A 19,186-nucleotide genomic window follows, 5' to 3' on the forward strand; every position below is an offset into this window, starting at 1 on the left:
TGGAAGCCAACTGAGGATTGCACTTCTGTTTGGTGAAGTGGGCTCTCTAGGCCGCAAAAGCTTGTGCTGTAATAAAACTCCAAGGTGCTGCATGGAAGCTTGTGCCATCCTTAGTCTTTAAGATGCTACAAGTCACTCTGTTCTTTCTTCTGTTCATTTTTCTTTTGCAGAAAGAGGCTGTTGACGTGTCCAGAATAGAATATGGGCGTCAATGCCCTCTGCTGTCTAGAAGCAGAAATGCACATTCTGGATTACTGTCACCTGTGCTGTCTGAGATGCTGCTACAGCTTGATGCAGTTCATCAAGCCCAGGTTAAGGGGGGTGGAGTGGTGAAGAGAGAAGGGGAATGAAGCATGCCCCAAATTCAATTACAATCTTTTAAAATACTCACAAGATTTGGCACATCTGGAAGCTTTTTGCTACCTGCTTTTCACAAGTAGGGAGACCACTTTTGCATTGAAGAGAAACGAGAAAACGCTTCATCAAAAAAGAGGATGCCGATTTGCAAGTGCATGTCTTGATTTACCATATATGTACAGATGCATCTTTAGGTACAATTACTATAGAGGCAATGTAACTAGATATACAATACGCCTTGCCATAGTGGGGACCCTATAGCCACCTATGAGACCATGGTGCTTATTCAGTCAATTGCCCAGGAGCTTGCAAATTCAAGATGCCTCCTGCTCTCCCTTCAAGTGGTTCTTTTATCTTATTCATAGAGGATGCCTTCAAGTAGACCAGTAGTCCTTTTCAGACTGTCTCACACTTAATCCAAACGTGAATTGCAGGATCCATTTCTCTCTCTGTTGCCTTGTGCTGTATGGTGTACTAACCCACCAGAGGGTTGTCCTCCGATTCCCCCTTCAAATAAAGTGACTGTCTTCTGTTAAGTAGGAGACGTCTCCTGTTACAGAGAGGAGGTGGGCAGGGGAAGTCCTGGTAAGATGTCCAGGCTGAAATGAAACCCCGGCAGAATGAATGCATGATAAGTCTTGTAAGCCGCTAAAAGTATCCGTGCTAGTCACATAAAAGACAACGCTATAGATTGTGCGGGGGATTAATTTGATTTATTGCAAATGGTTATTTCTGGATCTTTCGTAATATATTTTATTGGACTTGCTGGTTCTGAAACTAGATTTGCAATTGCTTTTAGTCAAATACAATAAATGATTGATTGATTGTCTTACACAGGGACTTTCCTTCAAGTCGACAAGGTGCAACGAGGCCTTGTGTTCAAATATCGGAGTGCACTGCCCTGCATGTTTAAAATGAACATTATTTATTTTACTCGGACCAGGTTTGTATGCAGGTTAATCATAAAAAAATATCTAAGAAGTCTGCACAAAACAGTCCTTTGGGAAGAAGGCCAGGATATAAATTTTAAAAATAAATACACACAAATATAAATATAACATGTTCATATTAAAAATACCAACAAAAATCAAAAACATTGAAGATATAAAAAAAACCAACGAGCTGGCGGCGAGTCCAGGCTCCGCTCAGAACCGAACTGCAGCAACCAGCGTGCACTTGCGGGCTCCGGCTCGGCTCGGGACTACAACCCCCAGAGTGCCTTTCGCTCTGGCGGTTGGAGGAGGAAAGCGAATAAGACGGCGGCCGCCTCCGCCTCCCCCTTCCCCTACTTCCCATCGTGCCCCGCGCAGGCTGTAGCGAGTGAGAGGCCTCGCTAGGTCGGTCTCCGCGGCCTGGGCTCGCGCCGTTGTTCCACCCCCCCCACCCCGCCGCACTCCCCTGGTTTCCAAGGAGACGCCAACCCCCCCTTCCCCTCCGCCGCGCTCTCCGCTCGCCTCGTAGCTGCCGCCGCCGCCGCCATGTCGGCCCAGGCCCAGATGCGGGCGCTGCTCGACCAGCTGATGGGCACGGCCCGGGACGGTGAGTAGGGGCGGGCGAGGCGGGGGCCTGCAGGAAGGAAGCGAGCGAGCGAGCGCCTCGGGCCTGGCGCGGACAGAGCCCTTGGGGGCCCCTGCAGTGGCGGGGCGCCGCCGTGGCTGAGGAGGCGACCCATCTCTCGCCGCCGCAGCCGCCTCCGGTGTCCATCGGCGAGGCCTCGCCTCAGAGGCCCACCCACAGCAGGGCCTCGCTTCCCCTGCAAACTGAGGCTTTCCATCCCCTGAAAGAGGCAGCGGCTCTTTCTCTTCTTAATAAATCCATAAGGTTTGAGGGGGTTCCGTTTCTGGGAGGCCAGGGGTGAGTGAGCGCTTAGCATATGCTCAGAGGCGCTCTTGCCCGACCGCCCCGCCCAATCGCCTCGCGCGTTTTATTTCACACGTCCTTGGCTTTGCGTTGAACCCTGCTAGGAAAAGCCCCTCCCTGCTCATATTTGTAAGAGAGGGGCTTTGGGATTATCCTAGGATTATATATGATAAGGGGATAAGAAGGGCGTTTTTGGCTGATGGGCATCTAAAATGCGGAGCAACTTTGAATTGCTTCTTTCAGTTAGCCAGGATAGGTAAGTGGAGCTTCCAAGTCCAGCAGAAGTCTACCTCTTAAAAGCAGAAGTGCTTGTGTATGTTTCAGGGTGGGGTGAGGGCTCCCTGCCTTTGTGGCCTCCTTGTAGGTTTGCCAAGGGGCAGTTTGGAAACTGGATGTTTGAAGGAGTAGATGGAACATTGGCCTGAGCCAATGTTGCTGCTGAGCCATATGGAGAGTTTATAGCAAAAGATAGCTGGGTGCTAGCTGGCCGGAAGTCAAACCTGTCAGGCCAGTTTAAAGTTTGGCTGTGTGGCAAGTTGGCCAGTGTAGTGATTGTTGGTCATGGCAATGTGGGTGGTGAGAGTCACCAAGCACAGCGCTTGGACGAAGGTGCCTAAGCAGGGTAGCTGAGTCCCCAGCACCTGCATTATCATGCCTTCAAGGTGTGCCAGTCCAAATGCCCACCAAAACTGGTGGCATAGTTCTTGACGTAACATCTAATTCCTGGAAACATCTGCTCATTAGCCTAAAACATTGCTACAGATGGTATAAGGGAAACAATCAGGTGTTTCAGAGTAACTTAGGATCTAGTGTGTTCAGTACATTTCGAGGGCACTCTTGGAAAGCATTGGCAAGGAATACATATTACATTAAATCCCATAACTCGGACACTTAAAGCTGCCTGAAACATAAGGCTTTAAATGCCAGATTTGTTGGTTTTAGCTCTGTATCATGAGCTGAAAGCCTGACTTTTTCTGGTCTTATGTGGTGAGGCTTTTCTTTTGTAGACTCGCCTGTAGAGGTAATGCTTCGTGAATAAAAGCACGAAGGTAGGCCTGTTCTGTATGGAAACGGGACTTTAGTGCTAGCCCCAGGACATCCCCTTGAAAAGCTGTGCATTCCTGTCAAGGTTTGTATCTGCTTCCTTACTTGAATCGGCAACTATCTGGCACATTTGCAGAACTCTGCAGATAACTTTTTGCACTTTGTTTCGTAAATGAATAAGTGCTCGTTCTTTCTTTGTGTATTTGAGTTGCTTTTGAATTGCTTCCCATAATTTTATTTCATACAAACTGAACAATTGTGGCCCCTCTATTTTATTTATAAAGGTTCAGTGTATCTTTGCCTGCCTACATCAATCTGCAAGGGAGTTGCAGAAAAGCCTCATGTTCATCGAGCCGTGAGTCACAACCAATTTTTAAAGCTGTTATAACAAAAAAAGTGTTTGCTGCTTTTTTCACAAGTAACTTTAAAAGTGTAGCTTAGAAAAGAAAGAAAGGGAAAAAATACATTTTTAGTAGACACAACATTAATCCTGGATGCTTGCAAATCCTGATCTATAGTCATACACAGACTAGCTTTTAAAAAACAATTGTCACATACCATTACCACTTTGCCTTTACTTTTTATGTATCATTCCCCTGACTTCCTTACTGCAGGTGTGGGCAAGAAAACTTTTCCTTTAAAACTTTTCAACAGCGGGCATAAAAATTCTGCAGCTGAGGTCTTGAAGAAGGCAGATGGGTATAGTATATGTTGGAGCTCGCAGTGTGTATTAACTAACTTCCCTCTTTTTTTTTGTTGGTTTTGCTTGTTTTTAAGTGGCTCCCAAATGTAAAAATGTTTTCTGAGGGTGGGGAAGGGGAGGGACAAAACAAATTATACTCTTCAGGTCAACACCAAAATACGTCTGGTGGCCCTGTGGCACCTCATTGCTTGTTAACAGTACAAGGCAGCAACATTAACTGAAAAGGCAGTGAATTAATAAATGGCTGCTTATTTAAATTCCCAGGTGTTGTTCTGTTTTGTTCATGGTGTTCAGAGAGCACAGGTTTTGATATCTCCAGACCCTTCTCCATGCAGAAGAAAATTCTTTGTGGTCTGGATCCTTGGCTGACTCTACTGTCATTTTACATAGATGTCTGGCTACGGGCATTCTTGTGGTCAGCACCATTCTTAGTAAGTGGTGCATGTGACATTAAATGCTATACTTGCTTCGATTCTCAGCTGTGAAAGAAAAATGAATATTCTGCGACTTAATGCCTTTGTAGTTCTTCAAGCAGTTCTGGGGTTCGTGAAGTATTTGTATCTGCATAATGAGGCGAAATAGAAACTTACCACAGTTTACCTTGCTTAGCATTTTAAATGTTTTTTTTTCATATTTATAATCAAACATGAATTTCAGGAGATGAAACGAGGCAAAGGGTGAAGTTCACAGATGAACGAGTCTGCAAGAGCCACCTTCTGGATTGTTGCCCTCATGATATTTTAGCAGGAACGGTAAGTACCCTTCCTGATGGTGCTACAGAATATATGGTTTAACAGTTAAATCCTGCGTGGAATCATTCTGTGTAGCTATGTGTACAAACTCAAAAAACCCAAGTGGTGTCAAGCTGGCAACCTCCCGTTTCTCTAATAATCAGGATCATAATACTTTGGAGTACAGTGGAATTCTTTGTGATGTTACTTAAACATTATGAAAAACTCTACATGCACACTTAAGTGTTCTGGTTATGAAATTGAGTTAGCTAAGTGGAGCCCTTAATCTTATCTGTAATGGGCAGCAGTCAAGTAGTTACCTGGGCAGCAGAATTCAAATATATCCAGTTAGCTGATGTGAAAGGGGACATCATAAGGTAAAGCAGTAAGATGTTCTCTTATAAATGTTGCCCTTTTATTTGTGACAATTTCATATAAAATGTGGATCAGCAAATAACTCAACCTTCTTTTATTCAACAAAAAATACACAGAGCATTAATACATATAGCAGAATATAATTCAGCCTTGTATTTCAAATGGCAGAATTTTTGAATTGGCATGTTTCAGAAGTGCATAATTGGCCCACAATGGAGTACACCAAATGAATTTTAAGTGGTTAAAAAGAATACAAAACCCTTTTAAATATGTATATTATTTTAAAGCTGTAGGGCTGTATCTAGTGTCATTCCTACTCATTCATTGAAATGAATGAACATGACTTTCATTAATTGTGATGTATACTTTTAAGTAAAACTTAGTTGGATACAACCCATATATATATTAATGTCATCTGACTCAAAATGAACATGTATAAGGTAGGGTTACTTTTTTCACTTTTCCAAACCTGGCTCATGCATTCCTATAAGCCTAACCATATTTTTGCATGAATGTAAAGATCTCAGGTTGTTTTGTCTTCTTTTCCCCCTTCTCAACAGCGCATGGACCTTGGAGAGTGTACAAAAATTCATGATTTGGCACTAAGAGCAGATTATGAAATTGCAAGTAAAGAGAGGGACCTGTTCTTTGAGTTGGACGTAAGTGCTTTGCGTTTTTTTCTGGTAATGAAATGCTGGTATCAGATTGGGCAACAGTAAGTCTGATATTCTTGCTAATCTTGTGACATTTTCCTTTGTAAGCTTCCTGCAAAGGTTAGCAGAAGTTTTCTATACCATTCACCATTTCTGAACTATGTAGAGTTACAACTAGTGGTTGTCAGACAGAGAATTAGAATATTGCACCCTAGATTTTAATGAGCAGTTTGTTACTAGACAAAAAGTGTCCAGGGTTTCTCTTCAGAGCAAAGTTGTCATGCTGGGCACTGGCTCCAAATAATCTCAATGCAACAAGCCCATAAAACTATTGCAAGTTAATCTGCAGACTATGTAGTGTTTATTTTTATAGGAATATATTAATATTGATAATGTGATGTGCTGCTGCTCTGCCCGAAACAGGGGCAGTCACTGAGGCCTGCACTCTGAGATCAGAGTGGAGCCCACTGGTCATGTAATCAATACCACTGAGCTAAATCTAGCTTGTAGCTCTTTAAAGCAGTGTTTCCCAACCTTGGGTCTCCAGCTGTTTTGGGACTACTACTCCCATCATCACTAGCTAGCAAGACCAGCGGTCCGGGGTGATGGGAATTGTAGTCCGAAAACAGCTAGAAACCAAAGGTTGGGAAACACTGCTTTAAAGCAGCCTTTGCCAACCAGGTGCCCTCCAGATGATCTGGACTACAGCTCCCATCAGTCCTATCCAGTACATGCTTAATTGAGCAGAGTTGCCCTATCCTCTTTCTTCTGAGGAATCCAGCTCAATATATCCTCTGCTGTACCTAAGAATTCTATTATAAGAGCAGCGTAAATAGTATTTCAGTTATTTTAAACTTCTACCTAAAAATGTCTTTGTTGCCATTTTGCCATTCTTGGTGTTTGTTATGTAAAACAAAACAAACTAGCATCTCTGCTAGGGTTTAATAATTTGATGTACCACAACAGCATTAGGATATTGCTTTGTGCTCTGAAGAAATGGGTTTTCTAAACACACCTCTGCTTTTATCCTGAAGAAACATCTCTTGTTCCCACCTCAGTTGCTTTCACCCGCCCCTTACTGTTGCTATCAATTTTAATCTGAAATAACAACAAGAGGATCGTGTTCATTTTGGAGCATCTCTTCCAACGGGGAAAATAATATTGAAGTAACGTTCTGTGCGTACACCCTTCCTATATGTGTGTCAGCTTTGTTTGTTTGTACATCTGTAGGCAATGGACCACTTGGAATCCTTCATTGCTGAGTGTGACAGAAGAACTGAACTGGCAAAGAAACGACTTGCAGAAACACAGGAAGAGATCAGTGCTGAAGTGGCTGCAAAGGTACTTCAGTCGGGCAGAATCATGTGTGGCAGCCTCCTTTCTCAAAGGCTGTATCAGCAGTTGCCATCCTATTCTCTTGTTACATGGGGCTCCCAGTCTCCTCTGATTTACCGGACCAATTAGATTCATACTTGCCCAGCTTCAGCAATGCTGCATCCCCAGATGTTCCCAGACAGTTCATTTGACATCTATGTGAGAAGCTAGTCCTACCGTAAAGGTTAAATGCAGGAGCTCTTTAAGTTGGGTGGTCCTTAGTTCAAGCTTCCTTGAAGCTCATGTCAAGGTGTGATATAAAACATAATACAATTTCCCTAGCCTTATAAATAAGCCCGCAACACTTACCAGGATGTAATAAATAAATATTACTAGCCCGATGGGGGCTGGAAAAGGAGGATCAGAGAACTGCAGGAGCGTCTGCATTTCTGCACTGCAGAGGAGGAAGTGGAGGCTGCTGTCCTTTAGCAGCTGCCTTGGTTTCTTTGCTCGGCTTTGTTCTGTCCCTCCCTTGCCAGCCCTTAGGTTTTTTAACTGCCCTTCATTGTAAAATCCCAGGGTAGGTTACATCAATTTAAAACACAGTATTATAAACATTTTAAAACACTGGCATCACAAAGATGGGGTGGGTCTTGAAAATTCAAAGGTCAGAGTAAAGAAGGCTGGTGCTGCAATGATACTGCAATCACAAATTCACTATCAGCCCCTGGGATAGAGTTAGCTTACCTTAAAAGATTACTTGGATGAGGCATTTGCCTTCCAAGCACTTTATAAATTAATAAACAATTAAATAAGCGGTTCATTTTTGTTTCAGTATGTGTTCTGCCTTTCTACCAAAAGGTGCTCAAGGTAGCTTCAAATGCATTGCAAAGTCAAAGGAAATGGGCTTCAAGCCAGTTTACTGCATTAGAAGGGAATACAGTGGTACCTCAGGTTAAGTACTTAATTCGTTCCGGGGGTCCGTTCTTAACCTGAAACTATTCTTAACCTGAAGCACCACTTTAGCTAATGGGGCCTCCCACTGTTGCTGCGCCACCGGAGCACAATTTCTGCTCTCATCCTGAAGCAAAGTTCTTAACCTGAAGCACTATTTCAGGGTTAGCGGAGTCTGTAACCTGAAACGTATGTAACCTGAGGTACCACTGTACCCCATTCCCCATTTTCCCTTGAATGTTTCACGCAAGAACTTTTCCCATAGGCCAGACTTGGCCCTCCAGCTGTTTAGGGACTAAAACTCCCATCATCCGTAGCTAACAGGACCAGTGGTCAGGGATGATGGGAATTGTAGTCCCCAAACAGCTGGAGGGACCATTAAATTCCTTGTGTGCCCAGACCAAAGTCAGATGCCAAAGATGCAATCTATTCCCTTGATCACTGAACACCATCTCTCCTCTCTAGGCAGAAAAGGTGCATGAACTAAATGAAGACATTGGCAAACTTCTGGCTAAAGCCGAGCAGCTGGGGGCTGAAGGGAATGTGGATGAATCTCAGAAGATACTGATGGAAGTCGAGAAAGTCCGAGCAAAAAAGAAAGAAGCAGAGGTTTGCTTTGCTGTCTTCTTATTGATAATGTTCTGTACAAAAGTTACAATTCATTTTTTATTTAGTCTGCTTTAGCTGCAAAAATGCACCATACTAAAGCAAAATGTGGCGTTGTCTCAAAGCAAAACTAGGTGAGGAAATACTGATGACTAATTACTGTCTTTCTTGCCTGAAATGACAGCTTCTGAGTATTTCCTTGTGACTTCATATGTAAATTTTTCTATGTAAAGGTGTGTTAGCATCCTAACACAATATGTGCAGGATTAACTGAGCTGTAGGTCAGATAGTGGCTACTATTTCTAGTATATTGGAGTAAGTAAAAAAGTAAAGGTAAGGGACCCCTGACAGTTAAGTCCAGTCGCGAACAACTCTGGGGTTACGGCACTCCTCTTTCTTTACTGGCCGAGGGAGCCAATGTTTGTCCGCAGACAGTTTTTCTGGGTCATATGGCCCGCATGACTAAGCCGCTTCCGGCGAAACCAGAGCAGCGCACGTAAACGCCATTTACCTTTCCGCGAGAGCAGTACCTATTTATATACTTGCACTCAGGAGCTGGGACCGAGCAACGGGAACTAACCCCTTCCCGGGGTTGCGAACCGCCGACCTTCCGATCGGCAAGCCCTAGGCTCAGTGGTTTAGACCACAGCACCACTCGCGTCCCTATGGTAGGAGTACAGTGTTAATAAGCTGGGAGAAATTGTTTAGGGTGGAGAGATGGAAGCATAAAAGAATAAACACTGTGGAAATATTGAGACTCAGTTGTCTTTTCTTCCATAGGAGGAATACCGTAATTCTATGCCTGCATCCAGTTTCCAGCAACAGAAGCTGCGTGTCTGTGAGGTCTGCTCTGCATACCTTGGTCTCCATGATAACGATCGCCGACTTGCTGATCACTTTGGAGGCAAATTGCACTTGGGCTTCATTCAGATTCGTGAGAAGCTGGACCAGTTGCGGGTGAGAACTCTGGTGTGGGGCAGCTGCTTTGGATGCAGAAGGCCACAGTTCAATCTCTGCTGTTCAGATGCCCTGAGGGGGGATTGTAGCCCTGCTTCATGGCTCCTGTGAAATGTGGTTACATGAGCAATATGCTCTTGGAGCATTGTCCGTCTCATGCTCAAGACATTGGAGAACCATCCTGGTAGAGGATGAATTAACTTGTTCCAAGAGCATATTGCTCATGTAACCACATTTCACAGGAGCCATGAAGCAGGGCTACAATCCCCTCATAGAAAACTGTGGCAGAGAAACAGGAGAAGAGGAATCAGGACCGGTTGAGACGGAGAGAAGAAAGAGAGCGAGAGGAGAGAACGGGTCAACGGTGAGTGAACTCTAGGAAGTATTTGCAGTGGAAGGTTGTGCTGCTGTGTGAAGATCTCAAAGAAATGGTGTGGCAAAGAGCAGGCATTAATCACACTTGGATTGTGGGCAGTGCATGGCACGTCAGGGCCATATATTCTGGTTGCTTCCCCTCAAATCAGGAGAAAATGTCAGGTGTGGGCTTTGGAAGGGGGCAGAGAGGGAGAAATGGGCATGTTGCTGCTTGGGGAAAACTAGCAGGCCCTGCAGGCAAGCAGCAAATGACACAACTGTCCGAACAGCTAGGGTTTTTGCCCTGAAAAAGGTGATTAAACCTGCCCTGCTTTATCAAATAGCCACCCTATGTAATTGTTTCATAGCCGTTTTTCTGATTCAGCTTTAACATATTTATCATCCACGGCCTTTAAGTCCTGATGTTTAGAATTCTTTTCCTAAGTATTATTTTGCTCTAAAATAATATTTGTCCATTTGAAAGATTACCACAACTCTGTCAATCATTAACTTACCTGAAACAAATGTTGCTTTTTGCTAGGTCTGGATCCAGAAACAGAGATCGCAGAAGGTGAGTGTTTTAAGTTGGTAATGATGGTTCTTCATTCTGGGTAAGGTGACTGGCATTCCTTTGCAGTTATTTCTCTTTCTGCCATTCTGTTTGAGCATTGGACCAGAGTAGGAAGAGCCCTGGTGCCTTTTCCAGTTTGTAGCAATTGCTTGCTTGACCAGTCCCTACGGTGGTTTCAAGGAAGTGCATTTAGGGTGGGTAAACCACAATTATTTGAAAGGTTTAAAATATTGGATTGCTCCACTTGATACATACTTGCCTTAAAGTAATTGCAGCATTTTCAATACATACTTAAAGGCCTTTTCATGCAACCATTCTTTCTGTATGGCTGTTAGGTTGGCAGTCTCAAGATGGTGGTCTCATGTTGAACCAAAGCCATCTAGACTCTGAGAGAAAGCCAACCCCTTTAATTTTGCCTGGATTTTTGTAGGAAACCATTGTAGCTGCTGAGACCCTGGGAGAACAGGCTCTTTGTGGCTGAGAGTAAAAGTGGAAGAATGACCGATACATCTTTGCCGATAATTGCCTTGAATATACTGTAGCTGTTCAGGAGCACAAAACACCACCTTCTTCTCCACATTGTCCCATCTGAAATGGAAGCTTTGCATCTTCCTCAACCAGGAAGTGCCCAGACTCTTGGGGAAGAAGTGCACAATCTGGGCAGAGGTGATGTAAAGGCTGCCTTTTCAGCATGGTGCTGTGGAGGAACTGGAAACTGAGGGAGTACTAAATGTGCAGAAGAGGAAGAAACTGTTCCTGTTCTGCAGTAATGAAATATAAAAGAGCTCAACTTAATCCAAGTAGTAGCTTGCTTGAACTAAATGCACAAAGGATTAATCCACATGTATTAAGTCATCAAGAGATGTTATAGGACAGTGAGTGAAATGAAAGTACTGAATGTTATTGTGTTAGGAAGCATACAAGGTCCTAAAATTACTGGAATTAATGCTTAATCAGCGAGTCACTCTTATATAGAAGCATTTTAGCTGTTTATTAATCTTAAATGTGATTGGCAAATCAGACATTGCTAAATGTTCTGGACAGCATAAGGGGCTGAGGAAGCCTGTTCAAAATATTTTCATGCAAATCTGAAGCTATTGGTGTTCTGCGAGGTATGTCTTTTTCATTTATGCATTAAGACAAGCATATTTTTATGTAGGATGTTGCAGTCCTACATTACTGGTCAGACTTAACAGTATTAGCCCAGGTTCAGTTTCTTCCCCTACCAGTCATTAAACTCATTGGGTGGCGTTGAGCAAGTCACTTTCTCAGCCATAACCTACCTAACAGGGTTCTTGTGAGGATAAAATGGAGGAAGAACCCTGAATGTAATAAAAACTTGAATTTCTTTGCAAATGCAGCAGTGGGGAAATCCAGCAGCTGTTCATGTCAAATTCTCTATATCTCTGGGTTTTATGCTGCTTGTTCCTGGTTCTTGCAGGTCTCGCTCTCGAGAGCGGAGGCGAAGACGTTCGAGGTCCATTTCCCGCGAGAAGCGAAAGTCTCGCTCCAAGTCCCGGGAACGAGAGAGGCACAGGCGCCATCGCAGCCGTTCCGGCAGCCATAGCCGAGGCCACCGGCGGGGATCCAGAGACAGGAGTTCAAAACACAAGTAGGCTTGGCTTTTGCAACCTCTTGGGGAAAGGCTTTTTGACTTGTAGTTTAGCCATGAGAAACGAGTTCAGCTGACTATTGGAGAAACAGTGAGAAAATAGGGATTGGTTCAAACTCCTTCCCAAGGCTGCCATGGGGTGGGGTTGAAGAGAGCTGGTTCATGTGATACAAATAAGCAGGGAATGAAGTTGAAGGCATGTGCTGCTTTCTCCCATTGTCATCCTAGAAGGTAGGGTGTTGTAGATGTTGTCCATGAGCTCCAAAAGCCATTTGGGACTTACTAGATTTCTTGTGGACTAGACCTGCAAGGGTGACTTTGCACATCACCTGAGAAGGCTTCCCTACTTCTTTGCAACACTTGCATCTGCTCAAAAGCATGCTAGTTCTTCTGTAAGTAGCAGAGAGAATTCTCTCAGACCCAGAATGTTCGTTTGGAATGGTAGGATCTACTGGATTTGAGACAGGCACATACATTTCTACTTGAGAGAGGCCCAAATCGCTAGCGCTGATCTCTCAGGTGCTGTGTAGGTTTTGGTGGCCTGGCACACTGTGGTTTAATTGCTTTGAGGGTAAACAATAACCCAGGATTACTATTAGGGAGGTAGGCTTGATGTGAACAGGGGCAGTAACAAGCTGCATGGCCAGAAGTGCTCCCAGATTTGCTATAAATGCTTCAGAATTGCTCCACCACATGGTTAACTGGATTCTACTTCTTTAAAAATACAGTGGTACCTCGGGTTAAGTACTTAATTCGTTCCGGAGGTCCGTTCTTAACCTGAAACTGTTCTTAACCTGAAGCACCACTTTAGCTAATGGGGCCTCCTGTTGCCGCTGCGCTGCCGGAGCACAATTTCTGTTCTCATCCTGAAGCATAGTTCTTAACCTGAAGCACTATTTCTGGGTTAGCGGAGTCTGTAACCTGAAGCGTATGTAACCTGAGGTACCACAGTACTGTAGTTCTGATCCTAGGAGAAGCTTAACAGGAAGAACTTCAGTTCAGATCTACTGCATGCAAGCATGTTAACCAAGTGGCCTCCTGACATACAGCTGTACCTAGTAACGTCCAGCTGCTGGTAATCCATAGCAGTACTGCAGGTAGCCTGGGGAAACCTAGTCTCTGTTCACCATGTTCACTGGATTGATAATGTCAACAATAGATGAGCAAGTGAGAAATGAAGAGCATTTACAGTTCTCTTCTCTATGAAGGGAAATGAGTACTGGAAAGTAGGTTGGCTAGAAATGGGGTATGTGGAAATTATTGACTCATGGTTGAGATACTAAATTCATTTTTTAAATCTGTCTTGAACATGAACAATAAAGAAAAGAAGTTTGGACAATTAGGAAATGAGGAAGACCCTGTAATTACTATTGCTAAAGAGCAGGTAAGGGAATGCTTCAGAAAACCCAAATGTACAATAGCCCATCTCAAAGTGTTCCCTTGGCGGGGAGGAACTGTATCCGTCATGTTTTCTGGAACAGTTAAAAATTAAAAATGAGAAGGCACAAGAAGTCTCAAAAGAAAATAAGTGTTTTATTTCTTCCAAAATAGAAATTATACTTTGATATGTTGCCATCCCTTAAAAAGTCAGCATTTCAAGAGTAGATACTGAAGCTTCAAGATGTAAAATGATACATAAGAGACACTGTTGGGTAAAAAGTTGAATAATTTGCGGGTGTTTGGGCTATTCCCACCTTCTGCTTTTGCATTGTTTATCATTTAGATGCCAACTGTTCAACTACTCTTAAGTTGTTTTGAGTTGCTGTGGCAAACATGTGACTAATAAATTTAATTAATAAATTATAAGCTTTATAGTGTTTTGATGTAGCATAGAATAATAAAAGCATTGTAGGAGAACTGATATTGACACACCCCCCCAATTCCGTTGACCAAGTCCACTTTAGAGAAGCTCCCTGTAAAATAAAGCTCTTTGTGTTTGAGTTGCTGATTGTCTTTCTCAGCTTGGTAGAAGCTTAGAGCCTAATTTGTTGCTATCCTTAGTTGGTTTTTGGTATTAAGACTGAATTCCTCTGCTTCTTATCTGACAAAGTTGGCATTCACATTGCAGCTTTGAATTTTTATAAGCCGCTGTGTGTATGCAGGTCCCCCACCCCTTTAGCTGATCACTTTTGTCATGCTTAGCGTTTGTGTAGTCCCTATCCCAGGGTAACAATTTTATTTCATACATTTATGTTGTGCCATTCTTCCAGTGAGACAGGAGGTGCTTTTAAGGTGCACAGTGACCCTATGAGGTGCAGTAAATTAGGTAAAGGGACCCCTGACCGTTAAGTCCAGTCACGGACGACTCGGGGGTTGCGGCGCTCATCTCGCTTTAGTGGCCGAGGGAGCTGGCGTACAGCTTCTGGGTCATGTGGCCAGCATGACTAAGCCGCTTCTGGCGAACCAGAGCAGCGCACGGAAACACTGTTTATCTTTCCGCCAGAGTGGTACCTATTTATCTACTTGCACTTTGACGTGCTTTCGGACTGCTAGGTTGGCAGGAGCAGGGGCCGAGCAACGGGAGCTCACTCTGTCGTGGGGATTCGAACCGCCGACCTTCTGACCGGCAAGCCCTAGGCTCTATGGTTTAACCCACAGCGCCACCTGTGTCCCGCAGTAAATTAGCCATGACAAATAGAGAGTGAGAGTGTATGCACATATGCATATGGTGGGTGGGACTCCCCCTGTAGAATGGGGTGCCAAGATCACCTTCACAGGTCACTGTCAGAGACAGTATGTCTCTGAACGCTAGTTGCTTGGAAATACAAGTGGGGAAAGGTGGCTGTTGTGCTCAGGTCTTGCTAGTGAGCTTCCCATAAGCATCTGATTCGCCATTGTGAGAACAACATGCTGGAGTAGATGCGCCACTGGCCTCATCCAGCCTCAGGGTTCTTAACTTCATTGCTAAGCCCACCGCTGTACAAGAGTGGCTCTCTGTTTTCACAGATGGTGACTGTAGCAATCGGGGCTGGCATCAGGGGCCAGTATCACTGGGCACTTGCTCACACCATAAAGAGAGCTGCTAATTAAAGAGCTGGCAATATGTCACCTCCACGTTTTCACATCAAATCTAATAGCGATGGGCATTGTGTCAGGTTTGTTGGTTGGATCAATCAATCTCTATCCCACTGTTCCTCCCAGAGGAGCCCAAGACAGCAAAGCAGGAAAAAAACCATAAATTTAAAATAAAACACCCTCACAGCTGAACAAATCATACTTGTAAAGCACTTGTGTAAACTGGGATTTGGTGGGAGGGAGGGGGAAACAGGCCAAATGACTTAACCCTGCATTGTGCTGGCTTCAGGGTGTATGGCACAGTTGAAGGAAGGAAATATCTAGGTATAGGATGGACTGTGGGATAAAACAGGAGTAGATATGTGTGAGAGATGTATAAAAAACAAGTTGTCAAAAGAAATTGGTTACTAGCCAAGAGGGAAGCAGGGGAACTCCCCGAAGCACAAAGAAAGAGATTTGTGACAGTGTAGAAGCATAGGAAAGAGCCTTGTTTAGTATTGATGTCATTGTTGATTTTCTAGGTTTGATTGAACAAAAGAATAACTGAACAAAATTCATTTTATTGCAAACTTGTATTGTTTACTTCTCTGGGCCTGGGCAGATGGGCTCAGCAGTCATTGCACTGAGTTTATTCTTCTATGTTGCTAAGCCTGGAATTTGATTGACTAATCTCATCCTAGAGAGCCATTGTGGTCCATTCCCTAGATCCGGGGCACGGAACATTTTTGGCTTATCAGAATCTAACCTTGTGGGCCAAATTTAAGAGGCAGTTGAGGCTGCACACCCGTCAGTCACCTGACATCACAGGTTGCCCAGTGCTTTGAAGTCTCAAAGCCGGGAGTTCAAAGCACCATGTGCACCCCAGTCATCTGGCGCATTTAGAGTTCCCTGCAGGGAGCTTCCTAGCACACCTGATCCAGCAAGCTTCAGCTCTATTGCACATTCACCAGAGTCCATTTGAAAAGAATCAGGGATCCTGGCAGACCACTTAAGAAACATCATTTTTTCTTTTAGAAATCAAAGCATATGCATAATTTGTCTTTCTAACCATAGTCCTGTGTTTTTCAAATGGGGTGGGCATGCTGTTTCTGTGAGTGATGTTGATTGGAGAGCTTGTCAGCTTTTTCCTCAGGTCAGCCTTCATCCTGTGTTTGGACTTAAGAGTAGACAGGCCATTCAGGACCCTTCTTCAATGGATTGATTTGGGGGGGGGGGGGAGGAGTTGATTGCACCAGCACCATATTATGAAAATATTGGCCCTTAGCCTGTTTGACAGTCTAGTCTTGATCAAAATAGCACTGCTTCTCATTTTTTGTTTCCAGCAAAAAGGGCTGTGCACAGATATCTATAGCCCAGTTGGTAGAGCATGAGACTGGTTAATCTCAGGGTTGTGGATTTGAACCCCACGTTGGGCAAAAGATCGCTGTAGCTGCAGGGGGTTGGACTTGGAGACCCTTGTGGTCCCATCCCACTCTACAGTTCTGCGATATTGTTAACTGTTCTATAGTCTTTCCATGGGCAACCTGATTGCAGCTTGTAGATTTCAGCTTATGAACCTCTGCATCTAGTGCTTGACCTTGACTCTGGATTTAGGTAGTACCTCACCCTGTGCTTAATGTCTACCAACCCTGGAGGGTGGCTCTTCCCGCCCATCTGGGCTGTCTTTCTGCCCATGGTCCAGAAAGGAGAATTGGTAGGCTAAGTCCACAGTTCCCTTTTCTGGTCTGAAATGTTTTCACAGACACACACACACTTTTCATTCTAGAGCCCTACAGTATGCTCTGGTTTGCTCTCCAGATCCTCTAGAGATCGGTCTTCAAGGGAGAAATCACGGGAAAGAGACAAGAAAGAGAAGAGCTCTTCTGAACGGCGACACGAAAGCACGAATGGCAAATCTCACCCTAAGAGATCTGAAGAGAGGGAAGCCGGCGAGATCTGAACTCCGGACGCGATCTGTATTGTACTGTATATATAGTCTTGAGAAATGTTCTACACAGCCCAAATTTTTCTCATTTATATTAACTGAATACAGCACATCTTTTGTAGTTCTGAATTTCTATTGTTTCTGCAGGTAGCAAAGCCAGTAGTGTGACAGTTTCCTATACTGTTGACTTGAGACTTTTGTCTTTTAATTGAAAGAAACAAACTCAGTCGCTGGCCTTCAGTGCAGTTTAGCGACTTAAGCAGAATGCAGCAGAAGCAGGCAGAAGCTGTGGGGGTGGCAGGATCATAACGTGCTGTAAAAACTCATGCTCCACCTGCCTATGTTAAAACATCACTTGCCTTTCTATTGCAGACTTGAGTTCATAACATACTAAAGAACCTCAGCAGCGCTGGTACCCTCCCCCCTTTCTAAATATGGCAGGTTCATGTAATGTTTCTGATATCCAAGACACTTAGCTAAATATGAACAAGCCAGATTGGTCAAAAGTAACCTACACCACAGCCTAGCTTAATAAAGTTGTTTTGGGACAGCTGTACAACATGGCACAATATCTCTTCTTTTTTGTTGTAGTAGTTGTATTTAGAGCTTGGTGAAAGTAGCACAGCATTTAAAATTTAAATGGATGTTAATTGGATTATTTTGTCAAGTTATGCAACTCATCAGTGTGAATTTTGCACTTCGGGACTTCCATTTTTCTGTGTCTGCTTCCTAATTTCCAGGTTGCCAGTATTGATCCCACTGAATATAAATAATGTTGTTCCCTGATGGAGAAGTCCTGGTGTAAGTGGGATGGGATTCCTCACACTGCAGCCTCAAACCGGAAGGCACGTTAGAGCAATTCCATTAAGAGCAGTGTTTACAGTAACACAGAATGACTCTACCAATTTGGCAGATGAGGACCTGGCATGGGGAGCTCTGTCGTGGGACAAACAAACAACTCCCACATCTAGATTGATTCTGCAGTTACAGAGGGGTGGGGTGGGGGAGCAAGATGCACTATTCTTGTTGGCGGCAGTTAAGCAGATTGCAATGCTGCCAAGACTGCATTTGCAGTGACAACCTGAAACACAGCTGGTAGGGGTGTGTCAAAGAAGTAGAGGGGCATAATCATAGTCATGTACTTCAGGTTCTTTTAATAACTGCTGATAGCAGCAGAAAACAGTCAAGGTGCTGCTGCAGAGAGTGGTGTCCAGGGTACTAGGAGTTTTTGACTTTTTATTTGTATAATTATCTAGTAGCTTACTGACCAATTCCTGTGTGCCTCTTCTTCCCTCCAACTCCCTTTTTTTCTTTTTCTTTTTTGTGCTGCAGAATTGTGTTCATCAATGCATGTTTAATCAAGTTTCTTTTCCGTTTTATTCTCACTGCTGAATTCTACCTTCCCCCCCGCCCCAAGAGGAGTGGTTGAGTGTGTGTTCTCTCAGCCTTTTGTGTGTTTGTGAGTGACTACCAGGAGAACTAATGAGCCAGCAGAAGGAGCAGATGTGTTTCCTTTGGGGAAATCGGATTCAGACCTACAGCTGCCATTGGGACAGGTAATATCTGGGCATACTCAGACCTAGAAGGTGTTGCCCTCTGGAATGTCAGAGGGCGCAGTGAGAAGCCAGCAAGGCATATCGTATTGAGTGTATAAAATATTAGGAATTCATCCCTCTGTGGGGTTTTTATGTTTAGTATGAGCAGTTTGATCCTTAACAGCACCTTTGTTTGCCTTTGAGGGATATTGGTCTAAGTAACAAAGATGTAAGTAAAACGCTCTTCTCTTGCCAGTCTTATTCACATTAAAAGCTTATCTTTGTGGCTCGGAGTGAACAGTCTGTTTTGGTGTAACCCTTAATGCTTGAAATTTCCATGAGCAACTCAGCCCTGTCTCTACTGTCAGGCAACCGAAGAGACTGGAGTAAGTTTAATTACAGATGTTGCAAAAATGGGAAGGAAGGACCTAGGAATGGGGAAACCTTTCTGTGGACTAATGCAATAGATACCCTGGGCACATGAAGAAAAACTTGACATTTATATGGCACTTTTCAGAGCACCACTTTAGTCATCTTTACAGCAAATGTTCAGGGCAGGGCTATACCACAAATGGGAGCTGCAGCAGAATGTCGCAGTGTCCCACGTGAGTGCGGATCTGC

At 44.0% G+C, this 19,186-nt stretch overlaps 1 protein-coding gene across 11 annotated transcripts; it reads left to right on the plus strand.

Moving 5' to 3' along the window:
- Window positions 1–1,586: 1,586 nt before the first annotated feature.
- On the plus strand, window positions 1,587–18,851 carry LUC7L (LUC7 like). Of its 11 annotated transcripts, XM_083414247.1 has the most exons (13): window positions 1,662–1,896; window positions 3,546–3,616; window positions 3,876–3,960; window positions 4,622–4,716; window positions 5,631–5,729; window positions 6,954–7,064; window positions 8,457–8,600; window positions 9,378–9,554; window positions 9,830–9,918; window positions 10,450–10,479; window positions 11,921–12,091; window positions 13,414–13,475; window positions 16,904–18,851. In XM_083414247.1, the coding sequence occupies exons 3-12, from the start codon at window positions 3,957–3,959 to the stop codon at window positions 13,439–13,441; spliced, it is 948 nt and encodes a 315-aa protein (XP_083270373.1). In that variant the 5' UTR covers window positions 1,662–1,896; window positions 3,546–3,616; window positions 3,876–3,956; the 3' UTR covers window positions 13,442–13,475; window positions 16,904–18,851. The 11 variants fall into 11 exon arrangements, 10 of the variants coding, with proteins under 10 accessions (XP_083270379.1, XP_083270377.1, XP_083270380.1 ...); XM_083414252.1 differs by lacking the exon at window positions 13,414–13,475; XM_083414253.1 differs by lacking the exons at window positions 3,546–3,616; window positions 3,876–3,960 and having other exon boundaries at window positions 1,587–1,896.
- Window positions 18,852–19,186: the final 335 nt, after the last annotated feature.

Source organism: Podarcis tiliguerta (genome assembly GCF_965153285.1).
Source record: "Podarcis tiliguerta genome assembly, chromosome: 14".
In the NCBI taxonomy this organism is placed as follows: domain Eukaryota; kingdom Metazoa; phylum Chordata; class Lepidosauria; order Squamata; family Lacertidae; genus Podarcis; species Podarcis tiliguerta.

Bases quoted from the DNA above. Each gene is read 5' to 3' on its own strand.
- LUC7L (XM_083414246.1), top strand. From the start codon at position 1,836: ATGTCGGCCCAGGCCCAGATGCGGGCGCTGCTCGACCAGCTGATGGGC. The intron at 4,717-5,630 runs GTAAGTACCCTT...CCTTCTCAACAG, and splicing joins ATGATATTTTAGCAGGAACG to CGCATGGACCTTGGAGAGTG. The intron at 9,555-9,829 runs GTGAGAACTCTG...ATCCCCTCATAG, and splicing joins AGAAGCTGGACCAGTTGCGG to AAAACTGTGGCAGAGAAACA.